The sequence below is a fragment of the Opisthorchis viverrini genome, assembly GCF_000715545.1.
Source record: "Opisthorchis viverrini unplaced genomic scaffold opera_v5_332, whole genome shotgun sequence".
Taxonomy (NCBI): domain Eukaryota; kingdom Metazoa; phylum Platyhelminthes; class Trematoda; order Opisthorchiida; family Opisthorchiidae; genus Opisthorchis; species Opisthorchis viverrini.
In genome coordinates, this window is record NW_008751985.1 from 278449 (window position 1) to 301122 (window position 22674).

Sequence of the window (22674 nt, forward strand, 5' to 3'; positions counted from 1 at the left end):
TATATCTGGGGCTTATCCGGGCCCAAATTCTTATCAGCTGCCATACTCAGTCTGAGCTGCTAATTGCGAACTCACCATAGTGGACCAATACGTCCGATGGTGAATCTTACGCCCTGAGTTGTTAGGAAATTCCCAAACTCGTCAGCCAATAAGTGTCATGCCTCAGACGACGATGTATCGAATTTCAGCAAGGCATTGAGAGTACTCAAAGGCTATTTCATTTTGGTGCCGCTTTACAGACCATCGTCGTACAAAACCTCTCGTAACTTATGATCATAAGCAAAGTAGTAAACAAAACAATGCTGAACAGATGCGGATTTACCTACTGAGTGTTAACAGGAAATGCGCAAAATTTCCATCCTCATCTGATTCATCAGCTCACACTCTCTAGCAGGAGTCACCTGCTAAATCAGTGGTGCGGCCACTTGCAACCCAAAAGCATATGCTGTTTTTACACCAGTCCTCAGACGCATACCAAAAAATCCATATGAGGCTATAGTTTAAACAAAGGAAGCTTCTATATAAGGTGGCGGTATTTATTCAAAGACTTGGGATCGTTCCAAAGAGTGGTAGGTTTGGCAAAATCTTTCTGAACATACCGAAGTTTAACTTTGGGCAAGGAGTTCATGTTTCATCTGCCAACACGGCTCAGTCTTTGGAAGCGGTGAGAGCTTCGCGAGAAAAGTTGGCTTCTCTAATTTTTCTCCTTCCCTGGATTCGAAAACGGAGGAGTATATAAACAATACCTATGGAGGTCGTTGAAGTCCCTTGTGATTTGGTCTGTTGCTCCAACGGAAATTCGACGGCATGTGCCAACACCAGTGCTAAGACGACATTGGTTTACGCACTTTGGGCGATGCCTAAAGTCCTCTAATCTAGGGACCAGGAATCCGTACCCTTTACTACATCGTACGCATCATTGGAATAACGGAAGGTACATTCTCGAAGGTTTTGGAGAATGAAAACCTTATGTTAGTCAGCTGATTAACAAAATATCCCCTGAATTGGAGCCAATAGCTAGCTGAATCAGCAAGCTAAGCGATAAGAATAAGCCCCATCGGGAAGCTCGGGCAGATGCCCTGGTCCTGTACGCCGACGCGTGAATCCGTGAATCCGTATATTTCTGTACATCTCCCTAGGGGCGTATACTCAAAATTTCTCTGAAGCCGTAGTGTGGACATACAAAACATTCAGCATTTGATGTTTAATTATTTGAAGTCCTTACACCCCATAGACAGTGCGATTTCGCTATAATTGTTTTCGGCGTGCTCAAGGTCTACTTGGGGCGCGGAATTGACGTTTCACTTGCCTTAGTATTGTGTCTCCATCAAGACGGTGGAAAATTTTCCGGAAAAGGTAGCTTGCTCACGCGCTTTCTGCCGTACTGGGTTTGAAAATGTTTTAAAAGAGTAAATGAATAATGATTTCAGCTATTCAGCTATTGATAAACCATTTAGAGAAAGGTTTTTTACCATTGAGGCAGACGTTCAACCTGAAAAGGTCAGGAAATTTGTTAGTCATTAATTTAGATGTATTTTTACGGTAGTCGGCATACATCCTATCGGGTGTCCTAAATTGTTTCATCTTCATCGGTATTACACGATGAACTGGTGGACCTACGGGCAGAACGTGCAGACAGCACAATAGGGTGGTCACTATTTTGAAGTTATGGTAAAAATTAAGTAGCTCGGCGTGAGCCAGAGGGTGCATTCGATGCGCTCGATCGAAAATAGTACAAATATGCTGGATTACCGGCAGATCATCAGGCTTGGTATAACAGTTGCGTAACTGCCATAGCGACGCCGTCCGTGGGTACGTAAACAGCCACGCATATGAACCCCCTGGGTGAGTCAGTTGAGACCAGCAAATGAATCGTGATAAACTACGATCGGATTTGGCTAAGGATACTCCTAGACCTATTTAGGGCACGAGATGGTTCATTCCTGTCATTCAAATGGGGCATAAGGCAGTCTTATCTAGATTGGAGACTCAAACAAGTCAAAAAGCCTGATTAAGAGACCATCGTTCAGGTAAAATGGTGCCCCGATATAGCAGGCGGCTAGAAGTGGTTACAATTTGTGGCTGATATAGTGGGGCCACACTGGACCCTCTCACGGACGATGAGCGAAATTCGGGTTGAGATGGCAGGGTGTGGTTGTACGCAATCGATGACAGCGAGATGAACAAATATGTAAATGAGAAATATGCGTCAGCTGAATGGCACGCAAGTGATGTAATTTCCGGTTGTGCATTCGTCTGTGGAGCTTAGCAGAAACTGCGCAGGTGTAAGCAAGCGCTTCTCGAAATCGCGGTCAAAGCTTATGTGATTCCGTAGTTCGTTCATGTGTAATGGGACGGCCACTTTAGAGGCATTCAAGGAGGTAGGAGTATTTTGCATTTTGCTAGGACAAAAAGGAGATAAGGGATCCATCACAGACAGATTCTGAGTCGGTTTAGTAAGGGTCCATCGGGGAGTGGGTGAGCAAGCTGCAGAGGAAAATGTACTATCAGTTGAGAGCAGCAGCAAACTTTAGCGTTCAAAGCTGAGACATGAATGTCCTTGTGATACTACATGCCAATTGGAAAGAGGTGCTGAAAATCCTGAGTCTAGAAAAATTATCAGTCGTAGTGCGTGTAGAAGACATCCTATAAAAAATGTGCTCCCGCTTTCCACCGTTTGTGACAGCCGATTCCCATAATTATACCCTCGATGGAAAAAACCTAAGGTCTTATTGTTTTATTGATCTTTTGTCTTTTACGGACTTTGGTCGGACATTGTTCTTCTGTGGCTACTAGTCTTTGATATTTGTTTCTTTGCAACGATATAGATTTTCGGCCCAGTGAACTGCGATTTATCTTCAGGCCGGTGATTGTACAGCCCTATTTTGTAACTCATACGGCATCTGAAAAAGAGAATCAGTTTAGGTTCGTTAAACATGTGTGTTATCTTTGCAATAGTACCGTGAGTTCAGAAATCGGGTTCATTGGTCCTTTTTGTGAATTAGCAGGTATCACTTAAACTCGAAAAGCAGATGACCATAACAGCACGCACTGACGAGAGGTCGGATAAACCGCGAGATGCAATGTAAATGTGCATGTTTGGAGGATGGTGTATACCAGTCTAAGGAAAGGCAACTCACGTCGGAGGCGACACATCTAGTGTGCCTCGTTCTGTTAAGCTACACAAAATTGCATTTTTACTCTGCTGTAATTGATGTTCTGGATTTACAGGCGGATTTCCAGGGATGTATTCTTTAGCAAGGACAGGGCGGGGAAGGTCTTGAGGATGACGACGTGCATTTAGAGAAGGCTTCGAGTTTTCGAGTCGGGATTGCGAAAGTGGAGCATATGGTGTAAAGAATGTTAGCGGATGTTCATGAATGGCAGAGATGTAGATGCTGATCATGAGGGATAGGCTTGAAATGTGCAATGGTGAAATGTTTATTGGAGTGCCGGAGTTCATCGAAATCTCAGAGGAGAACCACGGGAGTAATATATTGGCATTCTCTTCCTTTTAAAGGTTAGCGAATGGGGTCAATTTTGATTTTTTATGTATCCGTTTGCACGGTGTCACGCTTTTATAAATATTTGTTGTGTTCGTACTTGCTTGAGCCAGCATGCAAACGCTGTCCAGTCAAACACGTTTCCCTCCTGTGTTTGTGCACGGCGATGAGAGACAATTGATCGCTTCTTTTCGTAGTGAGCTTGTGATTGTTTCTCCTCCGGATTGTCGCGACAGTTGAGTGGATCCTACTTATATTACTGATTATCACTATTGCTTTCGGTGTACATTTGTTTATTCGTGACAACTTGAATGGTTTCGTTTAAATCTCAGATTTAGCATATATGCATCACCCTTGGATCTCGGTAGTCCGCTTGGCGATTTAGTGGTATATGCTTCTAGAATCGCTAGTTTTATATATCATGCTGTTCTTTGACCAAGAACTCGGTGTCGTTGAAAACGTTTGCTTATTGACTTTCTTGCTGCGGCTTGCCCTTTTTCTGATGGAAACGAGGATGTCGGCCACGTAGCGGATCCATATTCTGGGATGCACATTGAGTAGTACAATTCGCATTCGTTACTTCTGTCCTGAATCCCAAAATCAATAACTCCATTGATGTCTTCCATGGTTGTTCGTAGATTTCTTGCCTGATCTCGAAATGTGTGATCAAGCATAAGTCGCGTAATTGGCGGTAGCGTACTTTTTCAAGCGATCTATCTGGTAAGCTATCATAAAACAATAACTCTGCCATAGTAGGATTGGTAGAATAGAGAGCTACAGACGTCAGTATTTAGCTCGCACTAAATAAAACCATGATTTCATCTTGATTTATGCTCATGCTCTTCAAGCCCGAAAAACCGTCCAGCAGCTTCCATTGAGCGTTAAGACACGCCAATGGGACGTTTCAACTATTTACGTAGGTTTTTGGAAAATTGTAGCTCCCCGTTCCCAGGAGCAATGCCGTTGACCGGAGAGGTTTTGTTTGTTTTGCACTTTATTGAGTTCGTAGAAGCGTAAGGCGGCCAAATCACAAGATTTTATTCTTCATTATTTCACTTTTGTAGATTTATAGAGATATTGAACTTTCCGTATGTTTTTGTTGCTTTCGTTTGCAGGTTGTCTTGTTCGGTTGTGACGATACCTAGTGGTGTCTTTGAGTGGCACGTTTGCAATACGGTTTGTTCATGATCAGCACTGGTTGTCGCTTGTCTTCTGGTACAATGCCTACCTTATTCTACTTCAACTTTTCTACTGTTTTGCCTTCTTTGCAGGAAAGCACACTGAGTGTCTTGTTGAATGTGGTGGCCGGAATGACCGTTCATCGAACTTGATAAGCTATTTTGTTCAGTGTGATGGATTTCTAAGCTCTAAGCTGGCCATATACTGCATGTTTATCGCATCTTAGGTGCTTTTAATTGGACCGTTTGGCGACAGGATTTTCTTTATTCTCTGTAAGTAGCCTTTCGGGTAGATTCTTTATCAACACATGTTGCTATCGCAGTGCAATTCGGGTTCAGGTAGAACACAAGGTTGACGGAAACTCGGGGACTGCGCCTACCTGATGAGGCCCAAGAAGGACGAAACTGGTCGTGGGCTATCGAAGAGTTTTCAGCAGCCTTGTGAGTAGTTTCCTTTATGTTGTCATTACTTTTGTACTAATGGCTTCTAGTCATCTGAGACAGTTTGCTTTCCATATAAGCTCTCTTGACCTTAACGGTAAGTGTAGGTTTCTTCTATCACCGGTAGAATTTGCTCCACGAGGTATAGCCCTGTAGTCATCGGCGGGTTGCTGTGCTCACTAGCTGTCCTCTTGTATTTTGCGATGCGGGTGTGAACGTCTGCAATCCTGAGTCTGACCATCCGTCGACCATTTTTCTCTACTGATATCTAAGCTTGGTTCATTGGCGGTCCATAGGTTACGATACAAAGGAGGCGTTTACTCGGATGCCCAAGAGAGAAACAGGACCGTAGGTCTGTGGAGGCTGGTCGGCTGGCGAAAGTCTCCGATCGATGCACTTTTTGGGCAAGGAACGCCTGAAGTTGTTAGTGTTGCTCCCGGGGATACGGGATGGACCAAGCCGGCAGCCCGAGTTTAGATTATAACCACACTCATCCGGAATCAGGAGCGGTTGTCTCGGACGCCAACCAATTCGAACATTTCTGACGTTTTTGTGGAAGTGGAGATGGGTGGCACTAATTTGACAAAAACGATGAGCTAAATGAGGATAAATACACATGACAGAATAGCAAAGAAGCCCCATTGTAGCTCGAAACGACGAGCGGCTTCAAACTTGTTTAGTTTGTCTAAGATGTGGAGTCGGTCTTCAAACACAAGCAAACGAGATGATGATTGGAATCCGTGACCGGAGCCCGCAGTTGACGAGAGGGCTTTTCTGTGATTTTGAATTATGATGAGGACGATGGAGCCACTGTTATTTTTAAGCTACAAGGCATCAGTGCCAAAAGCAGTCGTAAAGTGAAGCCAGGGATTGGAGGCTTGAATCAGCATGTTTGACACCAAGTATCCAAATACTCACCAGAACGTCGCTATGGTTATGGGGGCGCACGTATAAACACATGATTTTCTCGAATACTAGCGGTCAAGTTCATACCAACGGATCTTATTAATGCTTTGTATACATTCCTCTTTAGCTATAGCTTTGCTGATGCCTATGATGCTATTGCGTGTGATCACTGCATTTCGGCGTCGCAAAGCCAGCACACACAAGGTCCCCACCATCAGCGATGAGAATGATTCAGCAAATGGGAAGTTCATCTTTACAAAAGTGAAACGTTTGAACACCTCTACCGAAGATATGGAGGAGCTTAAACTGAATGAACATTTCCATCCCATTCTCACCGTGGAGTGAAAGTGGTTTACGGAAAACGAGGAGTGACAAGGATTATTACTGTATCAGTGCACTAAGTAGATGAAAACATACTTCGTCAATGGCGGTCTAGGCGTGCGTATGTCTGGGCGACAACGTATGCTATTGAAGGGTGTTGACCGTTGCATCGGGCTATCATGCATAACGAAGGCTCCATATCCAGCTGCGCGGACATGTGCGGGCCTGAGAGGTGGCCAAGGGAAGTGGCAATGCGCACAATTACTGGTATAGAGGGGGCCGTTAGCTGTTAAACCCAACTATTATGCATACCTAATGCCCCTGTCAGCGTAGAACACAGACACCGACCTAGCGATTATGATTATGACCTAAGGTGACTGAACGCATACAGCTATGGCGATAAAAGACTGCCGCTCGCCGCCTGCATGGTTTGGGCTTCAAACAGCGTCGCAACTAGAGGTGGACCTAACAGTTACGTCAGATAGTTGAGGGAAGCGACAACGCCTACGGTTATCTTGATGAAGGGTAATGTTTGGCCGTATTATCCGACAGTGCCGGTACACACTATGAGGTGATCCAGCTTGGTGACGTCATGCTTTTTAGTAGGAAAGATATCCCACAGGGATTTCGGTAATTTACATGCAGATATCCGAAAACGCTACATTCTCCCCTGATTGGTAGCGCACAAACGGGAACAGAGATCATTCTCAGAGAAGCATATTCACGTCAATATTGCATACTGTGCCTGGATTATTAAACTGCAGGCAGTGTGAACTTCCAAAAACAGTGCTTTGCCGAAGCCCGTTGAACAAGCTCATCTAATTTGTTAATTCTGACGAGCATGATGGATCCAAGCTTAATTTAGCTGGCCACCCGGGTGGACTTTTACGCTGGAACTGCCGTAAATGTCATCCCCCATTTGAAACAACCATGAGTCGGTAATGTATGTAACGACTCGATTTCGTGCTTCACCGATTCATGCACAATCTGACCCGGAACATTCGGTTGGTGCAAACTGGCCTAGCCGCTCCAATTAGTTTTCTATCATCGGCATTTAGTGGCTTGGTGATATAGTGGGATAAGCTAGTGCGTTGCGATCGGCGGGTCCGCGGTTCGAATTCGTGGACCCCGTCTGTCCTTTTTTCCACTTTCTCTTGTTAGTGCATAAATGATGGGTCTTAGGAAAGTTTTCTTCTCCAGCTTCGACGGTCTCTTACGTTTCCCCGGATAGTACAGTAAAACAGTTTCAAGAAATAACATCGATGTTTTTCTTGCAAATAGTAACGTTTCCAAGGCACGCTCCATTAAGGAACATTATTTGTTTTGCTGATAATCCTCTGCTTCATAGAAATGTGATTGCATAAGCGGAAGTAAGTTGAGAGTGCGAGTGCCAAAAGCCTTGGATATGTAGTTAGGTTGATTTCTAGATACCTGAAAACAAAAGCAAAGGTCTTCCGCTGACCTTAAATTAAAGGAAGTTGTGTTGGTAGCCATAAAATGGTTGCGCGTAGAGAGGACGACGAAGGGCAGTATGGGACGCATGAACACTGCAATGGGCAGTCACTTGGGCACTTGATAAGCGCTAAACTGTGCATAACACACGCGGAATGCATAAGGATTTCCCGGGATAACCTGTTCTATTTTTTTGAACTATATTCTCGTTTGCTTCGATCATTTAACTTATGCGTATCAAGCATTCAAATCGTTCTTCGCTTGCTTAGGCGCAAATGCAATTTTAATACGCGTGCCTCCTGGCCTGTGCAAAACCTGTCAGTCATGATACCGGCTTGTGCATGGATGACACGCTTGCCTGATCGCGAAAACTGGTCATCATATGTGGGTAGGTGGTTGTCGGTGACCTTCAGAGTTCACTCTTTTTAACAAAACCTATGAGCAGCATGGCACCGAAACGCGCAGCCAGAATAGACCAAATCCTCGTGAAGTCATCAACTTCAAAACTATATGGTTTCGGGGAAAGAATTTCGGTTTGTTTCTAGTGACCGGTTGCCTTTCCAGACAAGCGAGGTTAACAAGATAATGCGCACCAAAAGTTAAGAACAAAACTAATTAAAACCTTTTCTGACCAATATAAGACAGAAGAATGCTATATTTTAAAACGAAACATTAGCCTTACACACTACCTTTTTAATAAAATTTAATTTTCTTTCATAGGCGTCGGTGTTGTCACTTTTGCTCCATGTCACATTCTAGAGTTATTGTATTCTGCAGAATGAGAGGAACCCCGATTCGTTGGCCGAAAATCGCAGCACTATACTATGGACAATCTCCTGCCTGGAGTACCTCATACAAAGACCGACCGAATTAACGGCTGCCTGAACCAACCAGAATGCGGGAAGCGACCGTTGAAGTTTTTGGCGTTATTGGTCGTAGGCCGAGAGCCGAAAACTGGTTTTGGAAAAATCGCTGTTGGTTTGGTAACTTGTCGGTCCTCCTCAGTTCCAGCTAACCAAACTCTGCCTTTCGCGGTAGTTGTGTGACAATAGTGGAACAAGGACGTCCAAGAGGATTTCCCAACGCAGTCATCTGCCTATTGAATTTCTGACTCGGACAGTCGTTTGTGAAGTTCTGCTGTCTGGTGTGATGAGTAATCAGGTTGTGGAACTAGCATCATGGATTAGACGGTTGTTACACAGATATTAAGCAATACTCAGGCTTCCTGGATAGAAGGAATCAATTCCTGTTCCTTATCCGTAAAACAACTATGTGCTACATGTACAGCACGTGTGCAAAACGACAGCTAACTCGAATTAGCTGTCGGACTTCGAGTAGGCAGAGATTTAATCACCATGTAGACGTCGCCAGTTCAACTTATAGAGGCCCACCACTTCTACGAGCATACTGTAGCCCGCAGGATTTGAGAGCCTTCTTTAACATCGGACAGACCAGTAGTGTTGATTAAAAAATCTGATGACTCCAAAACAGGACCCTTGAAGATCCCCTCTGTTACTAGCTAGGAGAAAGAGTGAATTATACCACAATCAAGTCGGAAAGTTCGACTTGAAAACATCTCCACGACTCATCGAACATTGCCTCGTATGAGATAGTGAGATGTGGGTAACTTGGTCAGAGGCGTTTGTTAAGTATCGTCATCATTATCCTGCTTATTTGTCGTACAGTAGTTCTAGCTGCAATGGTTTGGGGAAATGGGGAAGGTAGTTGTGCATTAGAGGCGGCAACTCATATGATTGATGCGCAAATGCAAGGTTGTCATTAGACGCTTATTCGGGGAGATTGGGAGGAGAGCTCTGCATTAAAGGCAGTCGGTTGAATACATGAGCGCCATCGAGGTTTTGACTGGGCCATGTCTGACAATGTCTCCAACCATTAATGTGTCCCCTCTCGGGGTCCCCATCCAAGGAGATGGCAATGGCCAACGCAGCTGAATTTGCTGGTAATGGATTTCACAAGTCATTGACATCCTCTGGCTCGTTTCCACCCTCCTAAGAAGTTGGTCGACTGGCATACGGAGCATGTGGGCAACCCAGCGCAAAATATGGGGTGTGATTAGTCCATCCATCGTGTGGGAGCTATTTCCCCCGAAAACTATTTGACGTACTTCACTATTACTGATCCGGTGTTCCCTTAAGACTCGGGCAATGCTCCGAAGACATCGATGGTCAAACACCGGAAGTCTTGACGTCCCCGGGGTAAAGTGGCTAGGTTTCTGATCCGCATAATATGAAGCACACCGCAGCATTGTAAACTCGACCGTCGACGGGTAAACTGATGCCACGCCTACGCCACAGATGATGCCGGTTCATAAATGCTCCTCTGACCTTCCCGATCCTGATAGAAATATAAGTTTTGGCGAGACTACCAGAACTGATACAGCTGCCGTGGTAGAAAATTTTGCCTACCCTCTCAGTCGGCTCATCCGCAAGCATTAGGTTATTGTTCAGGCCCACCTAGTTTTGCAGTTGCATTTTGCATTGCTGGTGTGAAGCGCATGGTAAACCCCGAGGCAGAATTATTTAGGTTATTTAATATTGCTATGACTACTCATCCGCATTAGGTTATTGTTCAGGCCCACCTAGTTTTGCAGTTGCATTTTGCATTGCTGGTGTGAAGCGCATGGTAAACCCCGAGGCAGAATTATTTAGGTTATTTAATATTGCTATGACTACGGTGTCATATTCATGAAGAGCTTCATCAGCTGCGTACTCGATACCTGTGAGCGGATGCCCCGGAAAGACTTCGGCAGGACGGGTATTAGAGGCTGGGAGTGAGTGCACCATAAGTGTATCAAAGACGACATTGAAGAGGAAAGGTGAAAGAAGAAGTCATGGCACCATTTGATGTAGTGAACTTAGGCGGGAGCTTCCTGTAGACCTTCACACGTCCGCACCTTAAGGAGGGCCGATAATTTCTGGAGGATACCTTTGCCCCACGGACACTCATAGTACCTGATGGTCCACAGAATCAAAGACATCTTTCAAGTCAAGGAAAATAACCATTGTTGGGTGCCGGAAACAGTACCACTGTCCCAGAATCTGTCGGTGGGTGGAAATATGGTCGACGCATTCCCTTGCTGGGCGAAACCCAGCTTGGTTTTCATGGATCTTTTTCTCACTCTGTTCAGTCAAATTTCGAAGGATAAGATCAGAGAGCACCTTCAATACCACATCTACTGTGGTTTTTACACAGCGTCCGAATGCTCCTTTTCAAGGTAGGAATGACTGTCGACATGCCCCATTTTGTAGGCCTTTTCTGCCCACTCCATATCGCACCAATGAGCTCTATTAGATGGGCCACCGGGGATTTCTTGCCTTCTTTGGGTACAGACCGTCCAGTCCTCTTACCTTTTTCACGGCACAGTGCAGATATTTCGTCCTTTATCTCTTCTTCCAACGGTCGATTAAGGTTTACATTCCACTCGCCCGTGAGACGTTTAGAAAGTGTCCGAGAACGAGTTAGAACAGAGTCCAGGTTTTCGAGGATAAGCAACGTTTTACTTGTCTAAGAACAAGCGCACATGAGCTGAAATGTACATACAAAAGTTCAGTACGAGTATATATGGTAAGTATAAGAATAAGCACACAAAAATCATGACATTCACCCCGACAGTGTTTGAACAGGCACATATGAGCTGACGTAGGCAGGAAGTGATGTGCTGAATCAAGCCTCTCTGTTCCTCAAACTGTAAGGAAGAATGCGTCGCTGTTCTAGAATCAAAGGATGCAATGTGTGCGTGGGTTGCAGTTCAGAAGGTCAACTTCTTCTACTAGTGGTTGGTACTTGGATGACCTATCACCTCGTTGCAGCAGAACTGAACTGGGGGTGGTCAACCAAGATGGCAACGATATTCCAAATGTTGATCGACGTGCGTATTGGAACAAACGTTCGTGTGGAGTACAATTAGTGACTGTACATAACAATGATCGGAGGCTGTGTAGAGCATCAGGGAGTACTGATTCCCAACGGGAAGGCGGGAGATTGTGAGATTTCAGCGCTAAGCTTATTGTTTTCCAGAGAGTACCGTTGAGATGCTCAACTTGACCGTTACACTGTGGGTTATAAGCTGATGTATGACTCATAGCAACGCCTTTCTCCAGAAGAAAGCTATTGATCTCAGACGACATGAACGATGAGCCTCTGTCGGAATGGATATAGGCTGGCTTCCCAACGGGAGGCGGGAGATTGTGAGATTTCAGCGCTAAGCTTATTGTTTTCCAGAGAGTACCGTTGAGACGCTCAACTTGACCGTTACACTGTGGATTATAAGCTGATGTATGACTCATAGCAACACCTTTCTCCAGAAGAAAGCTATTGATCTCAGACGACATGAACGATGAGCCTCTGTCGGAATGGATATAGGCTGGCATTCCGAACAGACAGAAGATTTGTGTGAGACAGTCAATCACAGTTGCCGAGGTCATATCCGCACACGCAAATGCAAATGGGAATCTAGAGAACTCGTCAATTATAGTGAGTAAGTAGCGGTTGCGTGTATTAGATGGCAAAGGACCTTTAAAATCCAAACTCAGACGTTCAAAAGGTTGTGTTGCTTTAATGAGTCTACCAGAGGATTTCCAAAATCTTGGCTTCAGTTCAGCACACACTTTGCAGGAGGAAATGACGCGCTTGACATCGTCGACGGAGTAGGGGAGATTCTTGCAACGCACAAAATGAAACATACGGGTAATGCCTGGATGGCAGAGGGAGTTATGGAGCTCTCCGAGTTGGTTATTGCTCCCCATGGAAGCACATACGTTTCGTGACAGAGTGTCGGCGACATGATTGTCCTTGCCAGGTCGGTATATGACATCATATTTGTACTCGGACAGCTCAATCCTCCATCGTTGTATCTTGTCGTTTTTCACTTTACCCTTCTGTCCACCGCCGTACATGAATGAGACTGAACGCTGATCGGTGATCAGTTTGAAGGGTCTTCCGAGTAGATAATGCCGCCATTTCCGGATGGATTCAACGATAGCGTAGGCCTCCTTCTCGATGGCAGAATGATTCTTCTCGCTCGGATTGAGTGTCCTCGAGAAAAAGGCTACCGGCCGACGGTTTTGGCTTAGGGACGCGGCTATAGCCACATCGGAGGCATCCGTTTCAACAACCAGAGGCTCGTTATAATCTATTGTGATTAGTGTAGCATTTTCTAGTTCGTTCTTTAGGTTGTCGAAGGTCAACTCGACGTCGGCAGGTAGGGGAAAAGTTTTATTCTTTACCAGTTTGTTGATTTTGTCGGAAAATGAGGATATCCAATGAGCATAATATGCAAACATACCGATGATACGTTGCATTTCCGTGGTAGTACGCGGAAGAGGTAACTGACGGATGGGTTCCATGCGTTCAGGGTCTGGTCTAATGACACCCTTTGAAACCTCATAACCTAGGAGGCGGATAACTTTTGAAGAAGTGACTGTTTTGTCATCATTAAGAGTGATCCCATACTTCCTCGTAGCTCTCAAAAACGACTGGAGATTGAGATCGTGTTCCTCTTGGGTCTTGCCACAAATAGTCACATTGTCTATGTAGGCATACGTGCTTTTCAGCTTTTCAGTCGTAATGATATTGTTAATAGTTCGCTGAAAACACGCAACACCGTTTGTGACACCGAAGGGTATGCGACGAAACTGAAACAGGCCACCACATGCTTCGAATGCTGTAAAAGGTTTGTCGGATGCCGAGATGGGGACTTGATGGTAAGCAGACAAGAGGTCTAATGTACTATAGACTTCGTAGTGCGAAATCTCCTCAATCATTTTGTCCAAGCGTGGCAGAGGGTAAGCGTCCAGATATGTGAACCGGTTGATAGTTTGGCTGTAGTCAACAACCATCCGGCGTTTGTGATTGATACCCTTAGTAATCAAAACCTGCGCTCTCCAGGGAGACGTTGACGGTTCGATGATGCCTTCTTGCAATAAGCGGTCAACTTCGGCGCGAATGAATTTTTCATCATCCGGATGATGCCTTCTTGATTTGGTTGCAACAGGCTTGCAATCTGGAGACAAGTTGGCGAAAAGTGATGGTGATTCAACGTTTACAGCCGTCAGGCCGCAGATGGTGAGCGCATCACGATCCCCGCCGAATGAAATTTCTACCTTGCCATGTAGACCTAGAAAGTCATGCCCGAGTAAAACGTCGGTGCAGAGGTTTGGCATTACAAAGAGCTTCAGTTCACTGTATGAGGTATCTCTGTATCGGACAGAAACACAAGCGTAACCAGTCGTTCGACAAGATAGGGATGTAGACGCCATTGTGACGACTGAGAAAGTTGGATAAATTTTCCAATTATGCAGTTTCACGACCTTAGCGTTAATGAAACTGCAAGAACTCCCTGTGTCGACCAGAGCACGGAGAGTGATGCCATTGACTTCGATAGTTGCGATGGCATGCGCCAGGCAGGTAGGAGCTGCTGCAACGAATAATGACGATAAAGTAGGCTTTGTTGTACAACTTGTGTGGAACTTGGAGGTATTTTTTGAACGGCACACGCGGCGGAAGTGACCGCGTTTACCACAAAGATTGCAGACGGCTTCGCGAGCGGGGCACTTTGGACGAGGATGTGCATCATAACCGCAGAAATAACATGTCTGAATGGATTTTACAGCAGCAGTGGTGGGATCAACACGCAGTTCGGGATTCTGTGAAATGGGTGGAATCGTAGAGCAAGATATGGGTTCGTTACTAACATATGACTGTGACTGTTTGTGAGCCAATTCGAGGGGTCTAGCCAGCTGATATGTTTGGTCCAGAGTGAGTTCGCTAGAAGTTTCTCGCGGATGGACGTGGACGCCAGGCCGTTAATTATAGCATCACGTACGCACTCATTTTGATATTCAGTTGCAGACACAGATTTAAACTCACAGTCTTTGGCTAATGATTTCAGTTTTTGTACGAACTGATCGATATCTTGTCCACTCTCCTGCTTGGAGGTCTGTAGCAGGTAGCGTGCATGTATGACATTTTTTGGACGGACATAATTTCCGTAACGTATCGATTGCAGATTCATAGTCGGTGTGATCATCGATGTGATCGTATACTAACGGATCGACAAAGTGGATGAGAGTTTCAAGTTTGTCGGGTTTAGAAGATTCGATGGTTTTCAGATAGGTTTCGAAGGTACGAAACCAGTGATTCCAGCGTTTTGCTGCATCTGCGGAGTTTGGGTCAGCGTCGAAGAACCGAGGTCGTAGTTGCGGGTCCATTGTGTTCTTAGACAAGTAAATTGAGACGTTTAGAAAGTGTCCGAGAACGAGTTAGAACAGAGTCCAGGTTTTCGAGGATAAGCAACGTTTTACTTGTCTAAGAACAAGCGCACATGAGCTGAAATGTACATACAAAAGTTCAGTACGAGTATATATGGTAAGTATAAGAATAAGCACACAAAAATCATGACAGCCCGTATCCAGTATATCCAGAGGCTGTGTTGCCAGAGGCCAGCTGAGCTGCTTTTCGAAGTGTTTGACCCATCATACCGGCCGACCATTTTGTGAATGAATTAATGAGCCACCTCTTTCACTTATGGTTTCACTGACCGTTGCTTTTCTAAGACCAGTTGGTCGTACCAATTGATATAGGGAACAGCTCTTCTCGGTAGCAAAACCCTTCGATATCCGCCAGAGCTCTCGGTCTTTTTTAGGCCCTTCACTATTTGGCGCTTGAGGTATTTTCGTGCGCCATCGTACTCGTTGCTTGCTGGTACGGATTTCCTAGCATCAGTCGGGACCAACGATCTTGACGATATCCAGGAAGAAGTCGTACAGACAGCACTAAACGCCACTAGCATACCTCCCTTCACCTTTTGCAGTGTTTCATCCCCAGGCTCACTACCGGTACAGCATTGGTTTGCTATGGAGAGTTGTTAAGCTGTCTCAGTTTGTTGTCTTTGTGCTAGCTAGGTTATTTAGGAGCTTGATGGAATGTATTATATAACGTTTGATAGTCTAGTATTTGAGTGGGAAAACCTCAAGGAAGAAGACAAAGTACACCGGATGGAGATCAGCTATGTTGCATGGGAACCAAGGGAAGAGAGAGCACTGCTTCTCAGTTGGATACAACAGCGAGGAAATGAAATCTCAGTGAAGTATTACAAAAGGCAATTGTTCATTAGGATTTGACCATCTTAACTATGATAGTTCTTTGACGATAGTGGATTGGCGTGGTTCTTGCTGACTGACGGGAACGAACTGTCAGGCATGGTGTGATCAGAATCGAGTTGTGCCCCAGAAGGAACGGCAGTCTTGAATTCTGGCCGTCCACCGGCGGCTGATGGCCACGTGATCCAACTGCGTCCATGGTTGATTTGCAGTTGTTGGCCATCGGGTTACGCGATACAGACGTTTATGCTGAAAGTTCGTACTGGCCAGAAACTAATCATGCTCTGCACACAACTGGAGGAGTCGCTCTCCGCTGTCTGTGTGACGAGCGTCGACTCGGAATCGACCGCCCAAATGTGATTCCGAGGAGCTCAGACAACCGCCTTGAGCATTCAAAAATCCCGTAATAATGACGATGTCAGTGCTTCCTTTTCAACGAATAAAGCCGGATAGCTGTCGATAGAAAGTATCCCTCTCAGCGTCAGAACTGCAGTCCGTTGGGGCTTAAGCCGACAAATAGGCACCGTTTTTATGTTGAGGGGCATTCAGCTCAGTTGAGTTAGATAACCGGATGGCACAAATACGACCAGTGGGATCCAGTCCACCAAAGCTCGTTTAGTTCTGGGATTGAGTGCAACTCCCACGCCATATATTCCATGAGTCATCGCTTCTAGATCACCGAACGCACGGATGGCGAACTGTGAAAGAGCTGAGTTGGATCTTGGCATTTTGAGATGCATAATCACGCGTGGGTCTTGTATGCGTGTTTCGAAGACAGCATACGTCAATTATGAGTTAAATCGTTCAGCTGTAACACCATTTCGATGCCTAAATGCTAGGTTGCCAAAGCCTAGACAGGGGAAGTCGAAAGGCAGAGGTCGGGTTCGAACCACGGACCTTCCGGTCAGTTAATTCGCGCTCTAACCAATGAGCCATCCGGCCCCCAATTTCGAGTTAGTATAAGGTTTCAGCAAGAATGGTCTCTGCAAATTTGACTGAGTGCGGATGTTAAAAGCTCCTAAGTAGAAACGATCTCGTGTATTTGGTAAGGTGTCATTCTGTTTAGACAATGGGGCGCATACGGTCCATCAGTCAGATAATTGACAATCAAATGACCAAGTAAGGTTTGCTTGTGTGGTGGGAAGGAATTTGGGAGGGACATCGGTGGACGTAAAACTGTGCGGACAAATGGTGCTTCCCGGTTGCTAAGGCCGAGGAAGGGGGTTTGGCTGAGGTACCTCACTTTAGGCCCTTGACTCAATAGTCTAACCCACAAAGCAGTGAAAGGAGGTAGGGTTTTGTTTAAGAACCATCCCCTTGCTTCTGACTCAATAGTCTGACCCGCGAGGCATCAGAATTTAGGTTTTACTTTGAGGACCCCTCCCGGAGTCGTGGCTCAGTAGTCTGCTCCTGCAGGGGGTCAGCCTAACCTGAGGGCAGAGGGAAGGCATTACTGCCTCACTCCTGGGCTTAGCAGGGGCCTTTGCCTTGGTAATCAGGGACTACAAAGTTGCATCGTTTATGCCTATGCTCCGGAAGGGGTCCCCGTGACGCCGCCTGTGTTTGGCTGGGGACGTTGCAAGAAATGGCGGCTGATTGATGTCAGTGGCGTTCGTGCTGCCAGTTTCTTTCCAGATAGTCTGATTGAGCGCTTGGAGGTGTAGTTATGTCAGAATGCTTGACATAGGCCAGCACCAGATCCTCTCATCACCCACTGTTCTCTTCTTTTCACTCCAAGGCTTTAAATATAATTAGATTAACTTCATTGCTGGTCGGCAGTGAAGCATCAGTGTAAACACTGACGTCGCTGTCTTTGATTACGATGATGATAATGATGATGCGCATGGCGTTGTTCTAGCACTTATGGTGAGACGTCTCAGTGGTTAGAGTGCGGATTTACTGACCGGATGGTCCGTGGTTTGTACCCGACCTCTACATCTCGACTGCTTCTATGTTGGCTTGGGCAACCTGACAGTATCCCAGCCCTCGTGCTTCCCTCGGGCAGCATGACAGCTGGGCACCGAAATGATGTTACGATTATCTGAACGAATGTTTATTTTTTTACCTGAAATGCATGAAATATGACAAATGTAGCCATTCGCACTGAGGCTGCCAATGCATGCTGCGCAATGTGCGGATACACACTGCTTGCGAGATGGCTCGAGTTGTTAGAGCACGAATTTACTGACCCGAAGGTCCGTGGTTCGAACCCGACCTCTGCCTCTCGACTTCCCTGTCCTGACTTGGGCAACCTGGCAGTATCCCAGCCCCCGTGCTTACTTCGGGCAACATGGCAGCCAGGTACCGGGGGGTATTACAGCTGAATGATTTATTTTTTTACATACTGCTTGCTACCTTAAGCCATTATATTACAGTAAGGCACAGTCACTGAGACTGACCCAATGTTCTTTGTGAATCTCACTTAGCGCGATTCCGGCATGCGAAAATATTTTCATACTCGCAGTTACAAGCTTGCAAGTGTCATCAGTTGGTGCTGATCGAACGTGGCGACAGGATGGCTGTGAATAATATCGGGATGAATGAATGAGAAGATGCAGCACCAAAATGTGAGGTATTTTGTTTTGGAGGGGTTCGAGTTAAGTAAATGTGATTCTTAATGTTTCCATTTGTGTATCAAAGGTCTTTGCGTTTGCAGTTGGTTGTCCTATAATCATCGCTCCACCTTTCATGTATTTCAGCCATGGTTGGGTCAGACTACACGATCCTCTGCGGTCGTTTGGAGATTTACCTCCGCAACTCGTGGATTCCCATCAAAGCCACCCTTAAAACAGACACGCTTGCGATTGAATTGGAATGTAGCCCGAACCGGGGGAGTGGATCTCAGGGTAAGTAATAAACCTCATCAGAATACATTTGGTAGCCATATTGCCCATAGCGAAGATCGAGCCTTCTCTTTACACCAAGGAGCATTTCTTCAAATTCCTACTTTGGCGCGAAGCCACCTCACGACAATTTGCCTGTGGCTGCACACCTATGAAACGATCTATGCAGTAATTCCCTCAATGATGGGAAAATGAAACATTCGGTCTTTGGAGATGACATTCCCGTTGCTGTAGCCCAAACCAAGCTGTTGCTGACAGAACTCCAGGGAATCCATCTTGTCAGAGAGATGTTCCTCGAAAAGATTATTATACCGAGAACTAGAGAAACTAAAGAAGCTTACCGGTTCAGTTTTTGGCTCACTATATACATTAAGGCAGTCAATAAAACGGCATGGAATGTAGGATGCTACTTTTCTTACATGAATAGGCCCTCAAGCAGTAGGGTCAATCACGCAAGTTATTTCCTCTTTTATACGAATTGGGTTCAATTTCGGCACGTTAGTTTTGTAAAGGGATTTGCAAAATTAAAGGAATCTAGGAGAAAAACTGTAAAATTATGTAAGCCAAGCGAAGAGATGCTTTCTGAATACCTAGAGGTACAACTAAATGACGGATATAAGCATAAACTCACTCGTCCAATTGGTCAATCAAACAGTCCAAAGGAAGTTAGCTAGGTAAAAACGCGTGCTACGAGCCCACTGTGCAAATAGACGAGGTAAACAGGACACAGAACTGCAGAACTTAGTGAAAGTCCATATTTGTGCTGATTGAAGGAGGTGCACATAAACTGCTTCTGTCTAGGTTTGGACAACCTAGCAGTGTCCTAGCCCTCATGCTTCCTTCGGGTTACATGGTAGTTAAGCACCGAAAGGGTGCTACAGCTGAATGATTTATTCATTTTGTGAGCGTTGTCTGTTTTCTATCTTGGCACTGAATACTTATTAGAATGTTATTAATGTTAATGGATATCAGTTTGGCTAAGATACATCAGTCACGTGGTCGACAACTAAGTGACCCGGTGTTTATTGGTAAGGTGGGAGAAATCGGAGAGGGACATCAGTTAACAAGGTACCGCTCGGAAGATAATATTTCCTGTTTGCTCAGGATGGGGAATTAGGTCTAGCTGAATCTCCCCACCTTGAGCCAATCACTCAAGAGCATCGCCTGCAAGGCGGCAGGCAATAGGGTTTTCTCAATGGATCTTTCTCGGGGTTGATGACCTAGTATTCTGTGTCCAAAGTTGAGTGTCTCCTTTATCCTGGTCAACTTGAAAATGTCCTACCCATGCGTCCACTTGAATGCTCTACTGCATTCGCGCAGTAGATGATAATGATGATGACGACCTAATTTCCTTTCACTCTGTTGGCATCACTTATACGAGTACTCGAGGAATAATTAGAAAAGAACCTAGGCTTCTGATACACCCACCGGTCGTTAACCAATCCTCTCCGAAACTAGACCATTTATCTGCGAAATACACTCATTTACAAACTACTTTGGTTTTAACACGAGACTCAGTTGCATCCCAGCTGAATCTGTGGTTTATGATATTCTTCAAAAAACACCGCCTCACATTTATTTGATACGATGTTAGAGATATATTTTTTATGACGAACAATATGGCATGTGAGCAGAGTAATCCGAATACGATGGAAATGATGTGATGTGCCACGTGCGTACGGTTTCAGCTGACGATGATCGAGATGCTTAGACCAATTTAAGGTTCCACAGGCTGTTTGCTATAGGTACTGCGTTTTCCACGAATTCGCAAACTTCAAGGGCAGGAAATTCGTCAACATTGAATAGCGCTATCGGATGCGATCCGCTAGCGTCATTTTCGTCGACACGAACCGACCTCATATCTGTTTCATAAAGGCCTAGTTATTGCGGTAGTAAACATACAATCATTTGGACCATGAACGGAACAAATCGAACTGAAATTGACCAGCGCGTCGTTGACACTAGGTCTGCTGGATTCACCGGGTAGCCAAACCAACGGTGAAATAGTCAGGTACGGAGAGATAGCGTTGCTGTCACTGTAACAAGATCAAATGCAGATGCTTGAGAGGCCATGTGATCAACCTATAGGCTGTACATTCATCTCATGTCAGGTTTAATCCTAAAATGTGACTGTCTATTACTTATTCACTAAGTCCCCTCACCAATCAATTGACCACTCATTGCACTCCTTAGGATAGGTACGCCGCGATGAATAAGTAGTTTCTTCGGTCGCCTTGAACTCGTAAACGTGTCTAGACCTCATGCCTATGCTTACAGCGGTAACACAGACAGGATGATTATTGTACGCACCCAGATTGCAACCAGTCAGTTTCGCACATGTCGTAACCACACTCGCTAACAATAACATGTGATTGGTGGCTAGTCAAAACAAATAAAACGAAATACTGTATCGCTCTCCAAGGGAGCTCTTAGGTGTCTACCGAAAGGAGTGAAGTGTCCCGCTCCCATTTTTCACATCACGAGAGATAGGATTTATCCCAAGGAACACGAGACTCAGTTGCATCCCAGCTGAATCTGTGGTTTATGATATTCTTCAAAAAACACCGCCTCACATTTATTTGATACGATGTTAGAGATATATTTTTTATGACGAACAATATGGCATGTGAGCAGAGTAATCCGAATACGATGGAAATGATGTGATGTGCCACGTGCGTACGGTTTCAGCTGACGATGATCGAGATGCTTAGACCAATTTAAGGTTCCACAGGCTGTTTGCTATAGGTACTGCGTTTTCCACGAATTCGCAAACTTCAAGGGCAGGAAATTCGTCAACATTGAATAGCGCTATCGGATGCGATCCGCTAGCGTCATTTTCGTCGACACGAACCGACCTCATATCTGTTTCATAAAGGCCTAGTTATTGCGGTAGTAAACATACAATCATTTGGACCATGAACGGAACAAATCGAACTGAAATTGACCAGCGCGTCGTTGACACTAGGTCTGCTGGATTCACCGGGTAGCCAAACCAACGGTGAAATAGTCAGGTACGGAGAGATAGCGTTGCTGTCACTGTAACAAGATCAAATGCAGATGCTTGAGAGGCCATGTGATCAACCTATAGGCTGTACATTCATCTCATGTCAGGTTTAATCCTAAAATGTGACTGTCTATTACTTATTCACTAAGTCCCCTCACCAATCAATTGACCACTCATTGCACTCCTTAGGATAGGTACGCCGCGATGAATAAGTAGTTTCTTCGGTCGCCTTGAACTCGTAAACGTGTCTAGACCTCATGCCTATGCTTACAGCGGTAACACAGACAGGATGATTATTGTACGCACCCAGATTGCAACCAGTCAGTTTCGCACATGTCGTAACCACACTCGCTAACAATAACATGTGATTGGTGGCTAGTCAAAACAAATAAAACGAAATACTGTATCGCTCTCCAAGGGAGCTCTTAGGTGTCTACCGAAAGGAGTGAAGTGTCCCGCTCCCATTTTTCACATCACGAGAGATAGGATTTATCCCAAGGGAGCTGCTCCCGAGATGAGCTCCACCCAGTCCCCAGGATGAAAAGTGTCTTGCGTATATACTGTTAAAGAATAATAATAAAATTTTTTAGAGAACCGTTGATCTAGACGCTAATAATTCCAGCCAATGGGACTAATGTAGCCGGCCGCGTACACGAAAGTGCAACAGTGTGATGAAGGTCATATCGTCTGACGAAACACCACACCTCAGATGCATCTGGACTGAACCGCATCAGACTTATCTTCGTGGTCAGAAAGCTTTGAGCTTTCACCTTTATCAACATTCTGTGGAGGTGCTGTGAAAACTCTCTTTACCCAAAGTTACGGAGCACAATATGTACACCCCCACCGGTAGATATTGATAACAACTTGGTATTGGCACCTTAAAAGGTTCCGAACCCCCCCCTC

General features: G+C 45.2%; 2 protein-coding genes across 2 annotated transcripts in view; one reads left to right on the forward strand and one right to left on the reverse strand.

Moving 5' to 3' along the window:
• Nucleotides 1-16466: 16466 nt before the first annotated feature.
• The window catches only part of T265_10041 (hypothetical protein), a gene marked incomplete at both ends in the record, with an annotated part of 19629 nt that continues 13421 nt past the window's right edge, over nt 16467-22674 (reverse strand). Inside the window, one exon of the mRNA XM_009176295.1 lies at nt 16467-16619. Within this exon, the coding sequence (XP_009174559.1) occupies nt 16467-16619 (153 nt within the window). The remainder of the gene's footprint in view (nt 16620-22674) is intronic.
• The window catches only part of T265_10043 (hypothetical protein), a gene marked incomplete at both ends in the record, with an annotated part of 43250 nt that continues 39000 nt past the window's right edge, over nt 18425-22674 (forward strand). The window contains 2 exons of the mRNA XM_009176296.1: nt 18425-18488; nt 18621-18767. Coding sequence (XP_009174560.1) covers nt 18623-18767 — 145 coding nt within the window. The remainder of the gene's footprint in view (nt 18489-18620; nt 18768-22674) is intronic.